This window comes from Oncorhynchus mykiss, chromosome 15 (genome assembly GCF_057628025.1).
Source record: "Oncorhynchus mykiss isolate SJ-2025 chromosome 15, ASM5762802v1, whole genome shotgun sequence".
NCBI lineage: Eukaryota > Metazoa > Chordata > Actinopteri > Salmoniformes > Salmonidae > Oncorhynchus > Oncorhynchus mykiss.
Window position 1 is genome coordinate 58,264,809 of NC_143036.1, and position 18,992 is coordinate 58,283,800.

Sequence of the window (18,992 nt, forward strand, 5' to 3'; positions counted from 1 at the left end):
TTCACCAACCATCTGTAATAGCCCATTATCACCAGCAAGTGGTACTGTTGTACAGATTTACAAAATGCTAAAATGCTAATATAACAACGCATGCCATTTAGTGGGCGCATTTATCCAACATCACTTACAGTCATGTGTGCTTACATTACACATATGGGTGGTCCTGGGAATTGAACCCACGACTCTGGCGTTAGAAGTGCCATGCTCTACCAACTGAGCTACATAGGACCACCTTTGGTTACAAGTAAATATACTAAATTGCAAAAAAAATAAAAATAATACACCCACGCAAACACACACTTTAAATTAAGACACAAGACAACACATTTTGGGTTTTCAGTGGTAGGTCAGCAGTTAAACGTTTTATTATGGCTGCACATCCTTGCCAAACAGAAGGTTAGTATATCAAACAATGAAGAGTTTTTTTCTTACATATAAAATCACTATAAAATGTCACTCTATGATGCTGTTCCACTGTAACATCTCTCTGTGAACTTCTTAATTAAACATTCACACGATAAACCGATTGCTACGCCGTACCCTCTTCCTCAGTACAAAATAGTTGGCCAACCACATCTCTTTGTCCATGGTAACACCCGTAATGACACAGGACGGCCCGATATGAGGGAGAATAGTTTCTAAAATGGACAGAAATCTTCTGCTTTGAAACAATATAAGACTATTTTCTGTCAAAGAAAATAAAAGGACTGAATAAATAAAGGTAAATAACTCCTCTCTGTCTGTCAGTGACCCAGACAGTGACGTCACAGCCATCTTCCCTCATGTAAGGCAGCCATTTTGACCAGGCCAGTACAGGCAGTGTGGGACACCATTGGGGGACTAGCTAAAAAGCACATGGTAGTGACTGCATACTGTGTTTGTACTCTGAAAATACTAGCATAGGCTGATACAGACAGAAAACATGATTTGACCTCTTTGTACATTCCCCCTCATTGAAAGTAAACAGCAACAGGGTGGCTAGTTGGTGGGACGGCACAGACATAGGATGATTGGCACCTCAGATTTTGTGATGTCGCCTGGATGAGTTATCAGAGAAATGTGGCACAATGCATGATGGGTAAATTACCCCCCCCCCCCCCCCCCCCCCCACCCACCTTCCGGACAGACTGAAAAAGTCTTTGCATCTTTAGTGTGTCTGTGGGGGTGTTGGACTAGTCCATTCTGGGATACAGCAGGGGGTTGTACAGGGGATGGATGAGTCTTAGGGGACGGTGACATGGAAGGGGCTGCCGGGGACATTTTCATCCCCCCATTTGACGATGAGGATGTAGTTGCCCTGTTCTTTGACGGTGTAGGTGACGTTGTACATCCTGTTGCCCAGATGTTTAACATAGACCTCTTCACACGGGGTCTTGGGTCCATGTACCCCCACCATCAACATGTTAGTTCCTATAGGGGAAGAAATACGGCAACATTAAGTATTTGTGTGAGTGTATCTGCGTGTGTGTCTGCGCATGTGGCGTACCATCGCCTCTCACCTGCATTGCTGCAGTCCACTGTGAAGGTGTTCTTCTGCCCTACAAAGGCCTTTGATAGGCCGGCGCCCCGTGAGACCACCTTACTGGCATCCGAAGAGAACTTAGGGCCATAGGCCACGCCCATCGACGATGACGACGACAACGACTTGGTTACTGTCTCCACAAGTACGGACGAGGTTTCATGTAGACTGTGACCACCAGAGAGACGAGCACCTAGAGAGAGAGAGAGAGAGAGAGAGAGAGAGAGAGAGAGGGGAGAGAGAGAGAGAGAGGAAGGAAGGAGGGAGGGAGAGGGAGCAAGCGAGAGTGGAGAGAAAGAGAGAGAGAGAGAAAGAGAGAGAGAGAGAGAGAGAGAGAGAGAGAGAGAGAGAAAGAAGAGAGAGTGGGGTTGCATAAAAGGGGTTGCGTAAGATCTACAAGAACTGGCGTGTTGCATAATCTCTCCTCATATAAAACATAAACACACACAGCTTAGGAGCCCTCTGGACAAGTACAGAATGTCCAATATATTAGGAGTGTGTAGAGGCTAGGGACTCTTCCAACTTATTACACCAAGCCTCCACAAGGTCTGAGGACTCTTTAGTAGACCAGTACACACACACACACACACACACTTGCCATCTCTCCATCAACACATTCTAGACTCAACACTGAAACGTTAGTGTCTGGATAGCGTTGCTCTATAGAGGCCTTACCTGTGACTTTAGCCTTGAAGGGGCTGCCTACGATGTGGGATGGTCCTCCGTATTTGATGGTGATGAGATAGCTGCCAGGGGCCATGGGTGTGTAAGTGACCTTGTAACCCTCGGGACAATCCTGACAGTCCATCTTGACCTTGGACGGCCCATCAATGGTCACTGACAGAGCACCCGACCCTGCATTACACGTGTTCACTACAAAATCTGATGCCACGCCTACAGGAGGGGAGGGGATAGAGATGGACAGGGAAAATGTCCAATCAGAGGTGAATTAGAAGAGACATGTGAGCAGGTATTGGTCATTTACACATTTTGTGTATTTTTCCTTACAGTAGCCTATCGGCCTTCTTTGGGTATTTGAAATGACCTAATTACTGAACTGTGTTAAAATTCTAATAAACACATACCATATTTGTCTACCTTATTGTATGTGTTTGTGTGGTTACAACACAATGATCCTCATACCTGTGGTTCCTCCTTCCAGCCCAGGTCCGAAGGCAGACACCATTCCCGGGTCTCCGACCTGTCCGATCTCTCCCACACGGATCTTGAAGGGACTACCGGGAATGTGGCTCCCGTTGAAACGCACTTCGATAGAGTGGACTCCGTTCTCCCTCGGGATAAACCGGATGGCGTGCTGGTCTGCAGGGGAACAGGAAGGGGAAGGTTAAAATGGCCGACATTTTACAATATTCACAATTTACTTACTGAACCTTTCATTTAGCAAGACATACAATTGAGATGAACGTATTTATATTGTAGGATGAGCATCTGGTGCTTTGGTTGTACTAGCCCTCTACTGTAAAACACTTAATTATCAAAGGAATTGAATCGATCTGGTGGAAAAGGCAGTATCTTAGATATTTTCTGTACTGTGTAGTAGTGAGTTGTTGTATTGTCAGTTTGTTCAGTGCTATGTCTTACCGCTGTCCAGCTCAGTAACATAACACTCCTCTACAGCTCCGGACGGGGTGTGAACCTTAGCATCTATCAACCCCCTCGCCCCGTTCAACTGCACCGCGAACGACGCCTCCTGGCCCACCTTCAATCCCATCTCCTTCAATCACAAAGGTTAAAGGTCAATGATCTAATAAGCCCCATGTGGTCAGACTGATGACAGGGTGTGGGGTAACACATTTCCTCTATAGCAGAAGCATCTAATAATAATTATCCAACCATCTCACCCCCAACTTTAACACACACACACACACACACACACACACACACACACACACACACACACACACACACACACACTGCCTGCATATAGATTTCAGAGTAGCCTGACCAATGTATCCACTAATCAAACTATTCATAGCTAATCTAAATTAATTTACAACTCAAATATAGATGACCTTCCGTCTCTGGTTTAAATGAAGAAGAGGTTATGACAGGTGTGTCTGTTCATACAGCAGTGGACTCTGCTCTCTGTATAATACCATTCCAGTCCTCGGTAATGAAGGTGCTAATAATGATAGACATCAGAATAAGGTCAGCAACCCCAGCATCCAGTGTCAAATCAAATCAAATGTTATTGGTCGCATACACATATTTAGTAGATGTTATTGTGGGTGTAGCTAAATGCTTGTGCAATGTCAGAGTCTGGAGTGTTAATATATATATATATATATATATATATATATATATATATATATATATATAGGCTCTAACCTGTAGGCTGGTGACTGTAAGGCGGCGTGCGTTATCAGACAGAGTGGCAATGGGGACTATAAAGGGACTGTCTGGGATGTGCTCATCATTAAACTTAATGGACACCTCATAGTCACCTGCAGAGAGAGAGAGAGAGAGAGAGAGAGAGAGAGAGCACATAGTCAACCTTGTGATTTCAGGTGTAGAATATGTCCAGTATGTTGTTGTGTACGTTAGATTAATGTAGCGTGTATAATATGTTGGTCTGACCCGGCTCCTGCACCACATAGGCCACTCCACAGGATCCATCCTTCCTGTCTTCAAAGCTGATCTCTGCCTTACTGGGCCCCTCTACAGCGATGGACAGACCCCCTGCTCCAGCCTCTCTGGTCCAGATACTAAACTCAGCTACAGAGGAACACAGACAGTCAGTTATACAGTATATAGAAAAGGGAAAGACGCATATGAATAGTTTCATTATCTTTATCAAAAGCCCAATATAGCCCTACATTTAGTGAATGACTTACAAGGCAAGGCTCTCCTATTCAGAAGCTTCAAACCCTGCCTATCACTTTCTAAGAGAGCTCTACTGCCCCCCTCAGCCAACCTACCTGCCACTCCTGCCACTCCTCTATCCAGCCCCGTGCCCCCAGCCCGGACCTTGTGTGCCCCTCCCTCTCCCAGGGGCCCCACAGTGAACTGGAAGGGGCTCCCGGGGACGTGCTGGCCCCGGTACTTGACGTTGACCGTGTGGGGACCCATCTCCTGGGGGATGAAGCGGACGCTGTAGGTGCTGTCCTCGCCGTCGATGATCTCTGCGTCCTCCGTCTTACCCCCCGGACTGGTCACCTGGGCCGTCATCTCCTGGGTCCCCTGGTCACCTGGAGGGGGGAGGGAGAGAAAAAAAAGAGGGAAAGAGAGCGAAAGTAGGGGGGGGGGGGGGGATATATGGGAGAGGGAAGAAGAAATAGAGAGAGGAGGAGGAGAGAAGGACAGAAGTAGGAGAAATGATTCAGACAAACTTCAAAATATTGTTCACTCTGTTCACAAACAATCAGGTCGTTAGTAGCGGTAGTGGAGAATCAGAGAGAATCAGAGAGACTGTATGAAGTTAGACTGAGATGTGGATACAGCTGCGTGTGGATCAGTCTCTGGCTTTGTGTGGTGTCAGAGTACGATGGCTGGGTCACAGGGGTGACAGCCATGAACTGCTCAGATTTTCCAGCTCTGCGTTCTCCTTTAAACGCCCTCCTATAAATTCCAATCTGGGAGGAACACGGAGCGACTCCCCAACTCAACACACACGAAGGCACACACATTAATTCATATCCAGAAATGTTACTTACATCATTGCATCATGCATTTTTTTATTCAACTTAATCAAGCAGTAGTTTGACATTTTGTATTCTAGATGTGTGTATTAGTCTGGATTAAAACAAAAAGCCAAACTGGACCCTCAACACAAAACACACACATTCCCAATCAATTAATCGGCATTAGACAGGCCTCACACACCCTCTTGTGTCACACACACACCCTCTTGAGACTGTCTGGTAGTGGCTGGTATCCCACTGAAGCCTGTGAGACTCTGACTCCCCAGGAACTCTCCAAACACGTCCCTGAAGGGGTCTCCCCCGACCTGGGTACTCTCCTCCACGCGCACCTCCCGCTTGGTCTCCCCCGCCCTTGTCTTACTAATCTCTGTGCACTCCGTTCGCGTGTACGTGTGACTGCTACGCGTGAACGTGCGCGTATGCCGCTCCTGGGCCGACACCATCTGGAACCAATTACCTACAAAGGGAGGAAGGGTGGAAGGAGGAGGAGGGAGGGAAGGAGGAAGAAAGAGCAAGAGATGAAAATAGAACTATGCAGTAGGAAGACCAAGCAAGGGGTCAACAGCTTAAAGGTATGTGAAAGCATGTGACTGTGCAAGGAGAGGAAGACAAGAGAAAAGGGGGGATGGTAGATAGAAAGGAGGAGAGCCAGTGGGCTTTTTGGAATCTCAATCCTGGACCACACACAGACCATAACGGTTCTCACCTGGTATTTTGAGGTTGAGGTTACAGGTGCTGCCCACAGTAGCAATGGATGGAGCATGTCTCTTCCTGGTGATGCTCTCCTTCACCCTGCCCTCACCACACACCTTCACTGTGAAAGGACTTCCTGTGGGTTAGACCAATCACAGCCAGTCAAGAACCCAAATCCGACAAAAAAATGCAAGACCACCCATAGCAAGATAAGTCTGTTTAGACAGGAGCTGAATTGTATACAGGCATGTTGTAAGACACCCGAGGCCGCCGGAGGCCCCCTGAACTCACCTGGAATGTGCTGGTCGGCGAACTTGATGTTGATGATGTAATTTCCTGGTTCAGTGGGACAGTAGGTCACCTTACAGGTACCATCCTCCACATCCTCACAGTTAATATCCACCTTACTGGGACCCTCGATAGACAGACCCAGACCACCATAACCTGATAGAGAGAAGAGGGAGGGAGGGAAAGAGAGAGACATGAGAAGAGTAGAGAGATTAGATAGTGAGACATGAGAGAGGAGAAAGATGGGGAGAAAGATGAAACAGTGAGTGTTGGTTACACCAGTCATATCCACATTGTAATGGAAAACTGTAATTTATACAGTCATTTTGAGTATTATTAACAGTAAAATACGTGAAACATTTTACTGCAGCATTCTGTAAATGATGGTCCACTGTGGGAACATTTTGTGGGCAGGGAAATTATTGCTGTATTTTGAATGGTACACTGTAAAAACCATAACTTGTTTTTACAGTAACTTACTGGCAGCTTGTTACCTGTAAATTACTGTAAAAAAAATAACAGTATGTTATTGTAAAAAAAGCACTTACAGTAAAAACAAGTTGAGTTTTTTCAAGTGTACTGTAATTCTATCCCACAGAATACAGTAAACCGTACTGGATTTGTGGAGTGCCAAAAAGCTTTTGACCACTAGTGCGTGCACTGCATTGCTGATTCTGTCTCATTAACATATTTGAGGCGTAAGAGGCTATATTTGTTGCACCCGTTAGTGAAAATGCTGTACTAACTTAACCTGCATGTGGTATTAGTGCCCCATCAATTTAAAAGGAATAGGGCACAGATTGGAGTGGCAGCAAGTCTTAAACCATAATGATTGAGCATTTTGCCATGTCTTTTTGGTCTGTTTTGCCGGGTGTGTTTACTGCCATTTTAGAAGCCTTTGTTAAGACCTCTAGAAGAGCAACTGATATAAAACACCAAATATTCATTGATGTGCTGTAAAGTGAACACATTACCAAGCAGCCAATCTCTTTACACCAATCCCATGTAATTACAGTCAAATACTGTCAAATACAAACCCTAATGCCCTCAACGAATTTCATCCATCTATTCATTCATTACGATTACAGTAGCATTTACTTTTTTGCAGTATCATACAATCAATTCTACGGTATTGTACTGTGTGTCAATACGCAGTGCTTGCTTTGATACAGTATTTAGATTAAAATAGGTGTACTGCAATATGAAATACAGTAACTTACTTGACAATGAGCCGCCTGCAAGTTACTGACAAATTCACGGCAACCCTTTTACAGTGCATACACAGCAAAAACTATTAACTTAAAGTTGAATATTACCTTAACCCTCTATCATGTTCAATAGTAACTTGTCGCAATGAATACCAATGAAAACACCCTCACCTGCGTTCCTGGTGTCAACTATGAACTCAGCCACCTCAAAGATGTGTCCCTCCACCAGTCCCTGGCCAAACACTTTGACCTTGCTGGCGTCCCCGATCTCTGACTGACCCACCATGATCTTGAAGGGGCTGTTGGTCACGTGCGTCCCATTCTTCTTCACACTCACAACATGCTCCCCTACCTCCTTAGGAGTAAATGAGATACCTAGAGGGGAGGACGGATAGAGGAGAATGCAATCAGGTACATGGAATGACTATATCTGTGCCTCTATGGTTTAAACATATACATGTTTACCCTTGCTGCCATCTTACCAGGTCTCTTTCGAAAAAAAAAAAAAGAGGTTTACAGAACTTTGTGTTACTGACTAAATAATAGATTGATAAACTTTGGGACCCGGGCCTGGTGAGTGGCTCACCGATGTGTCGATTGGGCAGTCTCTTGAGGAGGCAGGGTTCCTCGTTGCCCGACGGTGCTCTGATGCTCGCTGTCAGGCTGCTCAGGTCTGTCTCTGAGATCTTCAATGACACGTCTGTTGCCGTGCCAACATTGAGCTGGGATGTCCTCATAGTGTCATCTCCTACAGGGGAGAGAAGGACATAAAAGAACAAAGAGAATGAAGGAGAGAAAATGAAAACGAATTCCTGCATTTAATGAATACAACCTTTGAATAAAATCTTGCTCTAGCCTCGTTGCATGTTACAAACTCTCTCTCTCTCTCTCTCTCTCTCTCTCTCTCTCTCTCTCTCACACACACACACATAGTCATTACCTGTGATCTTGGCAGTGTAGGGGCTGCCGGCGATGTGTTTGTTGTCAAACTTGACGATGATGTTGTAGTCTCCTGGCACAGTGGGAAGGTAGGACACAGTACAGGTTCCATCCTTGTTGTCCTTACAGTTGATCTCTGCCTTAGAGGGACCCTCCACCGCCAGGGACAGACCACCTAGACATGAGAGGAGAGAGGGAGAAAGACAGGAAGAGAGAAAGTAGGAATAGCAGAAGAGAGGAGAGATGGGGGAATGTAGGAGGAGACAAAGGGTGAGAGAAGGATGGAGGAAAATCAGGCAAGGGAAAGGGATTGTTCCTGTTTGGCCCTGTCCGGGGGTGTCCTCGGATGGGACCACAGTGTCTCCTGACCCCTCCTGTCTCAGCCTCCAGTATTTATGCTGCAGTAGTTTATGTGTCGGGGGGCTAGGGTCAGTTTGTTAAATCTGGAGTACTTCTCCTGTCCTATTCGGTGTCCTGTGTGAATCTAAGTGTGCGTTCTCTAATTCTCTCCTTCTCTCTTTCTTTCTCTCTCTCGGAGGACCTGAGCCCTAGGACCATGCCCCAGGACTACCTGACATGATGACTCCTTGCTGTCCCCAGTCCACCTGGCCGTGCTGCTGCTCCAGTTTCAACTGTTCTGCCTTATTATTATTCGACCATGCTGGTCATTTATGAACATTTGAACATCTTGGCCATGTTCTGTTATAATCTCCACCCAGCACAGCCAGAAGAGGACTGGCCATCCCACATATGCTCTCTCTAATTCTCTCTTTCTTTCTCTCTCTCGGTGGACCTGAGCCCTAGGACCATGCCCCAGGAATACCTGACATGATGTCTCCTTGCTGTCCCCAGTCCACCTGACCGTGCTGCTGCTCCAGTTTAAACTGTTCTGCCTTATTATTATTCAACCATGCTGGTCATTTATGAACATTTGAACATCTTGGCCATGTTCTGTTATAATCTCCACCCGGCACAGCCAGAAGAGGACTGGCCACCCCACATAGCCTGGTTCCTCTCTAGGTTTCTTCCTAGGTTTTGGCCTTTCTAGGGAGTTTTTCCTAGCCACCGTGCTTCTACACCTGCATTGCTTGCTGTTTGGGGTTTTAGGCTGGGTTTCTGTACAGCACTTTGAGATATCAGCTGATGTACGAAGGGCTATATAAATACATTTGATTTGATTTGATTTGATTTTGAAGACTTTGAGAATTGCTGAATGCCATGTTTAATACCATGATAGAATTTGACCATAGCACAGTAGTGGCACAAATCAGTGCGGTATTGTTTGGTTCAGTTCCTTACCTTCCCCTGCATCCTTGGTGACGATGGTGAAGGTGGCAGGTTTGTTGACCATGCCGTGACTCAGACCAGGACCATAGGCTGTCACATGACCACTATTGATGGCATCTACATAGAACTGGAGGGGACTTCCTGTGATGGAACAGCATGAAACAGCATATTATGGATCTACTTCCTGTATGGAATTAGACTCTGTGTGTGTGTATGTGTGTGTGTGTGTGTGTTTTTCTCTATGCAATATGTACCTGGGATGTGGTTTCCATCATATTTGATGTCCATCTCGTGCAGGCCTTTCTCTGTAGGGGCGTACTTCACTGTGACTGTCCCATCCTTGTTGTCTGTGATGTTAGGACGGGCTGTCTTACCTGAGGGCATACGTACCTCACCTGGAAACACACACACACACACAAACACACACACACACACACACACACACACACACACACACACACACACACACACACACACACAGGTAAGTTATTATCATACATATCACAGCAAACACCACACACACACACACACACTGTCAGACATCAGTTAAATCTCACCTGTGATCTCTCCCTTCTGAACGGTGAACGGAATGACCAGGTTGAAGGGGCGGAGCATAGGCTCCATGATATCGCCGGTGGTGACTGGCTCCTCTGTGGCCTATGAAAGGGAAATGGTTCAATTAACATTAGCATTGGCATTCTGGTCTATATCTTTGCTCAGGGATAGTACGAGGGGATGGAGGTGAAAGCACAAGCCCAGGCATAGGCCTTGACTCTGGGCAGACAGGACAGGTGAGAGTCCAGGCTTTGAAGGCCTGAGAGATGATCAAGATAAGCTGAAAGAAAAACAGTCAAAGCAATGCAAAGCGACTCATGCACACAAAACAGAGACATACAAAATCAATGGCCGTCGCCATAAAGGAGACAAGCAAAACAAAAATGAAGTGGACATACAATGATTTTCAACACAGAGGTTTTTGAGATGTACATGGAAAGCAAAGTAGGAATCATGGTGTTGGGATATGAAGGAGGTGGGTGAGCTGAAGGAGAGGGTGGAGGTGAGGTGGAGGTAATTGCTGGCGGGTTTATACCCAGTGAGGGGGGTAGCCCTGGTAGGCCTGGTAGGGCTGTTGTAACTGGAGCTTGTCACACGGTTCCTCTATTATAGGGACGGTATCACTGGCCTGGTGGGGAGGGTAAGTCACACGTTTAGGAAAACTTCATAGAAATCGACTAATTACTCATCATATTTCTATGGGGAATTTACAAATCATCATGCACACACAGTTATAGTAATCCTCCAAGGATTAGCGTAGGCTCATGTAAGTAGCAAACCGTGCACATCTCATGTACTGTCACATGACATGAGTCAAACCTACTGTATCTGAACCAGCCTAGAGATCACACAACATCGTGTCATACCATAGTGTTACAGAAGACATTCAATGAATGAAACACATTTATGGCAACACTGTGACAAAAAAAAAACTACACTTTCCCAACAAATTCAGGTAAGGACTACAGTACCCATGATTCCGTGTGTACTGTAGCATCAGAAAGTACTCACCACCACGTGGAAGGGGCTGTTTGGAATGTGTTCTCCTCCAAAGCGGATGGTGATGACGTATTTCCCAGGTTCCGGAGCCGTGTAATAGATGTCAAACGTTCCGTCGGAATTCTCCACCACGTCCACGTCTAGCTCGGCCCCATCTGGCGTCGACACCTTACAGGTCACCTTCCCCTTCCCAGCAGCTTTTGCGTCCACGGTGATGACGGTCTCCTCGCCGATCTGGATGGTGGGTCCGAGGCCTGAACCTGTCGAGAATGATGGACATGTAAGGAGACCATACAGAACTACAGAAACTATCCCGTCATCACAAACATCAAGTCAATATAATCATGTGCTGTACATATACTGGTGTACATGCTAGTTTTCAGAAGAATGATCATGTTAAGAAATGCTCACCCAATCCATGTCCTCCAATGGAAACTGTAGATAGAAAGTAAATGGTGCCTCATTAACGTGGCATCATGGGCTAAAACCCACCAAAGCTACTTCATCAGAGCAATGATTATCCAGGCCTTCCTTTCTTCATAGATACATACAGTACGGATATAGATATACATTTACATGTAGTCCTCTCACTGACCTGTGACCAGACACTTGCTGGCGTCTCCAGTGGGCAGGGCATGGATACGATAGGGTGAGTAGGGAATCTCATCTCCTCCATACTTGATGGTGATGGTGTAGCGCCCTGCCATGTCTGGTACATAGGACACTGTGTACGTCCCATCTCTGTTGTCACGGATGTTGGCCTTTTTCGGCTTGCCTTCTGGGTCCTACAGGTGTAGGGATACAAACCACATTAGCCAATTAGCCAAACCCAATGGAGGTCAGTCCACACAGACTGGTGAGGAGGGACATTGAGGGGATGGAGAATGTTTGTCTTTCATTGGCTGTGTACTGCTGTTTAAGAGAACCGTTCACTTCCAAACATCCAAGAGATCCCTGTTCCTCCCAGTTCCTCCTCCAGGTTTTTGATGTGTGCTGTCCCAACTCGTCACAGCACCGAACTTGTTTCAGTGAAGTTTCAGCCAGGGAGCAAGTTAATCCGTTGTTTATGCATTGTTTTAACTTTGGTCTACAATGCCTTTTTATCTGGTCTACAATCCCCTGTTCTCCTACATAGACTGGCTTCTGTCCTATCTCACAGTAAGAAGAGAGGAGAGTGAAAGGAGACATAGAGAAGACAAAATACTCCTCCCGGGGTCCTCAGCAAGTACAAAAAAGACAAGGGGAAAAGGAACGAGGGGACTAGGGAGGAAGGGGACGAAAAGGGAACAAGAGGGCAAGGGGAGATGGCAGACAGCGAGAAGGGTGAAAGAGAAGAGAGCAGGCCTCATGGAGCCTTTCTTAAGAATACTGAAGGGTATGGTCCCATTGACTGTATGCTTCTCCCATACCTTCCTGCCCCAGTCCTCCACAAACACTGAGACCTCGCGCCTGGACCCATCAAGACAAGTCAACAGGCAGACACGTCACAGCCACAACCCAACCACATCCCAGATCAGGGAGGGGCAGCGAGAAAGGAATGGGTAGAATGGGGGGAGGGGCTGACTTGACTAGGGAGTTGGTGTTTGGGTTTTTTATTAAACACACAATAAGAAAATAAGGTAGAAATGTCGAAATTGGCAACAAGCATGAATCATGACAGCAAGATTGAAGAGATGTTTATCATCTTAAGGTTAAAGAAAAATAAATGGAGGTTATCTTGTAAATAGGGAGGAGAATGTCTGAGCTCACAGTCTATGACAGTTTCCTGTCTAGAGAGGAAGTGACAGAGGCGGAGGTGACTCACCAGTATCTGCACAGTGAGCAGGCCTTCGCCAGCATCGCGGGCATCGATAGTGAACTCCACGGGCAGGCTGGCAGGCACACCCTGGGCATTCAAACCTGGCCCACTGGCACGCACCTTACTGGCATCATGGGCAGGCAATGTCTTGATCTTATACGGACTGCAGAGAGAGGAAAAATAAACATCATTTAAAAGAAAGGATTGTTTATGAAAGATCAAGATTTAAATCTCTCAAGGATTTAAATGTTTCAGTTCAACTGAATTTCCACTTCAAGACAGGAAAATAGAGAATGACAGAGGGATGAAATCATTGTGTATTCAGTACAAAGATTTGATGGAAACATGTGATCACAGTTTGGTTCCTCCTCCTGCTGTTCTGACCTGCGAGGAACCTCCTGGTCAGCGTACTTCACACACACGGTGTACGGGCCGTCCTTGGCCGGGGTGTAGGTCGCTGTGTGTGTTCCGTCTCCGTTATCCGTGATGTTCACTGGCTCAGCCACTCCTGAAGTGGGAAGTAATTCAATATTGACCACAGTCTGAAAAGTTTAAGGAGGGGTGGGTCTCTCTCTCTCTCTCTCTCTCTCTCTCTCTCTCTCTCTCTCTCTCTCTCTCTCTCACCAGTAGGTCCGTACAGCACCACTCCCAGAGGGGCGAGGCCAGCCTTGCTGGTGTCCACGGTGAAGGTCTGAGCAACACGGGCTCTGACTCCACTACCCAGCCCTGGGCCTGAACACCTCACCTTACTTGGGTCCACCAGCTCTCTCACTGGCACACGGAAGGGACTCCCTGCAACACACACAGGCAGGAGTCTAATGGAATTATACACGTATAGGTATACATTACATGTGTACATTGATGAGTATTCATTTGTTCACCTCTTTGAAAGCCCAGACCAAGCAAAACACTCTCATTACATACTTGTAGCATGTGTTATACAGGCCCTGCATTGCCAAGATATTTGAATGCTCTAACGATGGAAATACATGTCCTCAAATATGGAAGGCAGGCAAGAGAAGATGAGATCAGATGGGACCATTCTAGCCAAAGAGAGAGCAGATATATGTGTGAACAACAGGCCATAGAAATTTAAAGAAAATCATAGTTCCAATAATTGCTTTTAATAAAACAGATGTATGTCCTTGAACCGACTAATTTAAAATTGCAAACAGAAGAAGTTATAAGGGTAATTTAGTTGCTAAAGGCAGCCTCCAGTACCCCGGCCGGCCTTCAGCTTGAGTTACTCATTGAGGGGGAGCACTGAGTTAGCCTGCAACATCACTTCCTGGAGTAGCTTAAACTGTGCATGTTATGTCTCCATGACATAGGAATGAATGGTGTCACGTGATCAATGGTTTTGTCCACTCATATATACAGTCATTGGGAAGCCCTCAATGGCAATGTCCATGCTAAAACTGCTTTTATCCATGATGACTCCTCTATTTCTATGACATGCACAAATATTTTCCAAAGTTGCCAAAATGCCACGTGCGTCCACATCTTTAAAAAAAAAAAAGTGTTTAACTAGGCAAGTTAATTAAGAACAAATTCTTATTTACAATGATGGCCTACACCGGCCAAACCTCATTAATAACAACCTTGCCATTACGAAACTTCTATTTGATCAAATAAGCCTCACCTAGCAAATTAGAGATAAACTCTCTCATTGACTCTCCTCACTTCGTGGGCTTATTTTCATGGACATAGTTTGGGCGGAGTAGACCTCTCGCTTCACCTCTTCCTCTCTGACCAAGCAAAACATTCCCATTCCATACTTATAGCATGTGGTATATACAGGTCTAGTGTACATTGATACACGTTCCTTTTAGAAAGCCGAGACCAATCAAAACATCTTCCATGACACTAACACTCTTTATCAACCAATCATGAAGAGTTAAAATTCTTTCCAACAGGAAGTGAAGGGGCTCTCAGAAGAAGTGACATCATAAAGTACCTGGGATGGGCAAGCCTCCGAAGGTAATGTTGACATCATAGTCTCCCGGGGTGAAGGGGATGTACTCCACACTGCAGCTGCCATCTTTATTGTCCTTACAGGACATCTTAGCTTCTGACGGACCCTCGATGGCCAGGCCCAGACCCCCTGTACCAGCACCCCTAGAGGGGGAGGGAGGGAGAGAGGGGGACAGAAAGAGAGAGGGATGGTGAAGAGGAAGGAGAGAATAATGTTTTCCAGTATCTCATAACTGAGATGTTGTTTTTTGCCACACCATTTAACCTTTCTCCCCCTACTTATACCCCATTTCTCATTTTCACCCCAGTTTGTGCCCAGTGTGTACCCCCTGAACAGATTGACAGAATGATGCAGTGTAAATCTCTGATAGAAGCCTTATGTTCCACATGGTAATGATGAGGATTAAGTAAGTAAGTTAGTACCTGGTTTCCACGGTGAAGCGGTTGGGTTTGTTGACCAGGCCCTCCTCCAGACCAGGGCCGTAGGCTCTGACACGGCTTGGGTCACAACCCTCCGTTACCGGGACACGGAACGGACTGTTAGGCACCGCCACATCATCATACAGCACCTCTATCAGGTGCATCCCTGAACACACACAAGCAGTGAGAGAACACACACACAGTTCACACACACACACACACACACACACACACACACACACACACACACACACACACACACACACACACACACACACACACACAAAAGCACATTTGACTACTTTCTTTTGAAACTAGTGTGACCAAAAAAACCAATCTCAACAGTGAATCACTGTGGCCATTGCTAGAGGAATACTGATTAGATTACTAAACTGCTACAATAAACTGTGTGTGTGTGTGTGTGTGTGTGTGTGTGTGTGTGTGTGTGTGTGTGTGTGTGTGTGTGTGTGTGTGTGTGTGTGTGTGTGTGTGTGTGTGTGTGTGTGTGTGTGTGTGTGTGCGTGCGTGCGTGCGTGCGTGCGTGTGTGTGTGTGTGCGTGACTTTCTTCATGAAAAGTCCATGTCAGAGAGCCACAAGGTTGCGTATTTCTGTCCCCAATTCAGCGGGTTGAGGCCTGGACGTAACAGGCATCCCCTATTAGTGGAAAACCATCTGCCCTCCCTCTGTAGACAGTCACCGGCTACTAATACCTTACTTCCCCCAGACCTCTCTCTCTATCTCCCTCTCTATATCCCTCTATCCCTCCACCTCTCTCTCTCTCTGGGAGCAGATTCAGTTCCAGCTTCCATTCATTCATTGTTATAATGTTATTTTTTTGCCTTTCTCCCCTTTCTGTCTTTCTCCCTAGCTCATCACTCTTTCTCTCCCCCTCTCTACCTTAACGTCCCTCTTTCTTTCTGTTCTGTGTGTATCTCCCATCTTCTCTCTCCCTTTTCCAAGTAATCTCAACGTGTGTGCTCTCTTTCCCCCTCGTGTCCTCAACAGCCGGGGCCTAAATACACATCAACTCCCACTTCTCTCGAACTCCTCTCGTATCTCCAGCCAGGGCCTGTATACACAAATGATATCACAGTAGGAGTGCTGATCTCCGATCAGATCCCCCCCCCCCCCAAACTGATCCTATATCAGTGTTCCTACTCATAGCCACTTGGTGAATATGGGCCAAGGGGCCTACACTGGGAGAAATCACACTGCTTCCTGGCAGGCTAGAGTATGTTAAAGTCATGAAGGGCAGAACAGCTGAGCTCAGCTCTTTTCCCCCTGGCTAAGGGGGAGGGAAAACAGTTAGTTTTATGAAAGCCACAAGGTTTATTTTTTGGGAATTACGACATGTGGCGCTGGAAAAACATTCACAAACAGGGTGAGCACCAAGGCTACCCAGACTCCCTCACTGCAGGCCTCAAGAGGGGCTATAAGCCAATCAGACGGGTGTACTGAGGCGGCTCTGGGCTCATTCAGGTACAATAAAATCCAAGGCAATCCAATGACTTTCCTATGAGTTTTGGCTTCATATATGGCAGATAATACATTGTGCCTGATACTCTGCTTCATCCATCATAATGTTCTCTAGATAGAATGTACATCACATTATTGGTACAGTTGCATGACTCAGCACATTCAGAGCCTTTACCATCCTCATAGGCAGCGTATTCCACTCTGTAGGTGCCTTCTCCCTTGTCAGTGATGTAGGCGTCTGTGTTGGCGCCTGAAGGGTTGACGATGCGGGCCTTGACATGGCTGCCCCCGGTCTTGCTCTTGGCACGGGCATCCACGATGAAATGGGTGGTCACCTCCCTCAGGACCCCTGTGGACAACACAGATGCAATATATATGTGGAGCTTGGTTGTTTTGTCTGTCTCTGGTGATGTGTCTGTCTGGCTGGCTGCCTGTCTGTCTGCACCTCTGTCTTTGTCCCTCGTTCTCTGATCCACAGGAGGTTGGTGGCACCTTCATTTGGGAGAACGGGCTTGTGGAAATGACTGGACGGAATCAGTGGACTGGTATCATATACATCAAACACAGTTTCCATGTGATTGATGCCATTCCATTTGCTCCGTTCTGGCCATTACTATGAGCCGTTCTCCTCTCAGCAAATATTTTCTATCTATGTGATAGACACACATTTCTCTTTCTCTCTCTCTTCCCCCTGTCTATCTCTAACTTTTCCCTTGGGATCTAAGCTGAGACTAATTCGACAGCAGGTCTGTCTGAGTTAACACAAACCTCCAAGGACAGCCGCACGTCTGCAGTATCAATTCCACTGGCTTTAAAAGCCCAGCCAATCACTGCCAATCAGGAACACAACCAACCAATCACAAAGCAATCACAACCCCTCACAGTCAGACATGGCCAATCAGGATCGTCCAAGTCTAATCAAAGCCAGACAGGGCTGTGCAGGGTAGTAATGTCAGTCAAACTGTGGTCAGGTCGCTACGGCTAATCGTCAGTTTATTTTCCTTCCTCTACGGACAGAAAGAGATAGGGGAGAGAGAATAGGAGTGGGAGAGAAAGGACAGAGAGAGAGAGCAAGGGAGAGAGAGAGAGAGAGAGAGAGAGAGAGAGAGAGAGAGAGAGAGAGAGAGAGAGAGAGAGAGAATTTATCAAATGCACAGACCACAAATTTAGCACTGCCACACTCCATTAACCAAGTTTTGAGTGTAGGCTATTCCCCTGACATCTGGAACTAAGGACTAAAAATGGTCTATTTATAGTCTATTTAATTTTTTTTATTTTTAACTAGAACAATCAACAGCCCACGGTCTCACTCTTAACAACACAGAAATAAAATGCCTCCTGTATGCAGACATGGTGCTGCTGTCCCCCGCAAAATATGAGTTACAGCAACAACTAGATTATCTGCAACAGTTCTGTCAGACCTGGTCCCTGACAGTCAATCTCAAAAAGACAAACATTCTATCCAGATGTCAGGGAAAACCGATATCCATTTTTACTGGGCTCCACAGTGACCTTAAACCTGGCTGTGAATTAACTTGAAGACAAAGCAAGGTAGGGCTTTCTCTGTCATTAAAATATCTATCAAATTAAACATCAAAAATTTGGATTTGGCTCAAAATATTCAAATCAACAACAGAAACAATTGCACTATATGACAGGGAAGTGTGGGGTCCGCTTCTAAAACAAGAATTTGACAAATGGGACAAACGCCCAATTGAAACACTGCATGAGGATTCTCTAAGATCATCCTAAGAGTACAGAGAAAAACTATAAACAACGCATGCAGAGCAGAATTAGGCCAATTCCCTCTTCTGATTGATATCCAAAAAAAGACCTACCAAATTATATAATCATTTCTTAACAAGTGACCCCGCTCATACCACTAAAAAGCCCTCAACTGTCAGGTGACCACAGAGAAGAGTCTCGTCAGCCAGGTGGTCCTGAGGCTCAATTCACTAACCACTACCAACCCAACAAATCCTCCGGACAGCCCTCAGAAAATCTGGCCCAACCACATTATCACAGAGCAAAAATAAAAATATCACCAATTGGGAAAACCCCCCACAAATAATCAAAGTAAACTTCAATGCTATTTAGTTCTAAACAAACAGTACACAGTGGCAGACTATCTGACTATCTGAAAACTGAGGAAAACACTAACTACTGCATGTAC

General features: G+C 46.0%; 1 protein-coding gene across 11 annotated transcripts in view; it reads right to left on the reverse strand.

The window, feature by feature from the left end:
• Positions 1–326: 326 nt before the first annotated feature.
• The window catches only part of LOC110490751 (filamin-C), a 76,535-nt gene continuing 57,869 nt past the window's right edge, over positions 327–18,992 (reverse strand). For 3 of the 11 annotated variants that reach the window (XM_036944643.2, XM_036944646.2, XM_036944651.2), the window contains 27 exons: positions 16,995–17,168; positions 15,346–15,508; positions 14,906–15,066; positions 13,573–13,740; positions 13,333–13,456; positions 12,955–13,111; positions 11,746–11,935; positions 11,562–11,585; positions 11,163–11,410; positions 10,687–10,779; positions 10,154–10,253; positions 9,851–9,991; positions 9,609–9,737; positions 8,311–8,484; positions 7,957–8,118; positions 7,542–7,745; positions 6,166–6,318; positions 5,888–6,010; positions 5,363–5,638; positions 4,459–4,728; positions 4,118–4,255; positions 3,869–3,984; positions 3,122–3,254; positions 2,663–2,839; positions 2,195–2,413; positions 1,500–1,712; positions 327–1,410 (listed from right to left, as the gene is read on the reverse strand). In XM_036944643.2, the coding sequence (XP_036800538.2) occupies positions 1,223–1,410; positions 1,500–1,712; positions 2,195–2,413; positions 2,663–2,839; positions 3,122–3,254; positions 3,869–3,984; positions 4,118–4,255; positions 4,459–4,728; positions 5,363–5,638; positions 5,888–6,010; positions 6,166–6,318; positions 7,542–7,745; positions 7,957–8,118; positions 8,311–8,484; positions 9,609–9,737; positions 9,851–9,991; positions 10,154–10,253; positions 10,687–10,779; positions 11,163–11,410; positions 11,562–11,585; positions 11,746–11,935; positions 12,955–13,111; positions 13,333–13,456; positions 13,573–13,740; positions 14,906–15,066; positions 15,346–15,508; positions 16,995–17,168 (4,418 nt within the window). In that variant the 3' untranslated portion in view covers positions 327–1,222. Of the gene's footprint in view, positions 1,411–1,499; positions 1,713–2,194; positions 2,414–2,662; positions 2,840–3,121; positions 3,255–3,868; positions 3,985–4,117; positions 4,256–4,458; positions 4,729–5,362; positions 5,639–5,887; positions 6,011–6,165; positions 6,319–7,541; positions 7,746–7,956; positions 8,119–8,310; positions 8,485–9,608; positions 9,738–9,850; positions 9,992–10,153; positions 10,254–10,686; positions 10,780–11,162; positions 11,411–11,561; positions 11,586–11,720; positions 11,936–12,954; positions 13,112–13,332; positions 13,457–13,572; positions 13,741–14,905; positions 15,067–15,345; positions 15,509–16,994; positions 17,169–18,992 lie in introns of those variants that run through there. The other 8 variants (XM_036944644.2, XM_036944647.2, XM_090200451.1 and 5 more) reach the window with 6 other exon arrangements.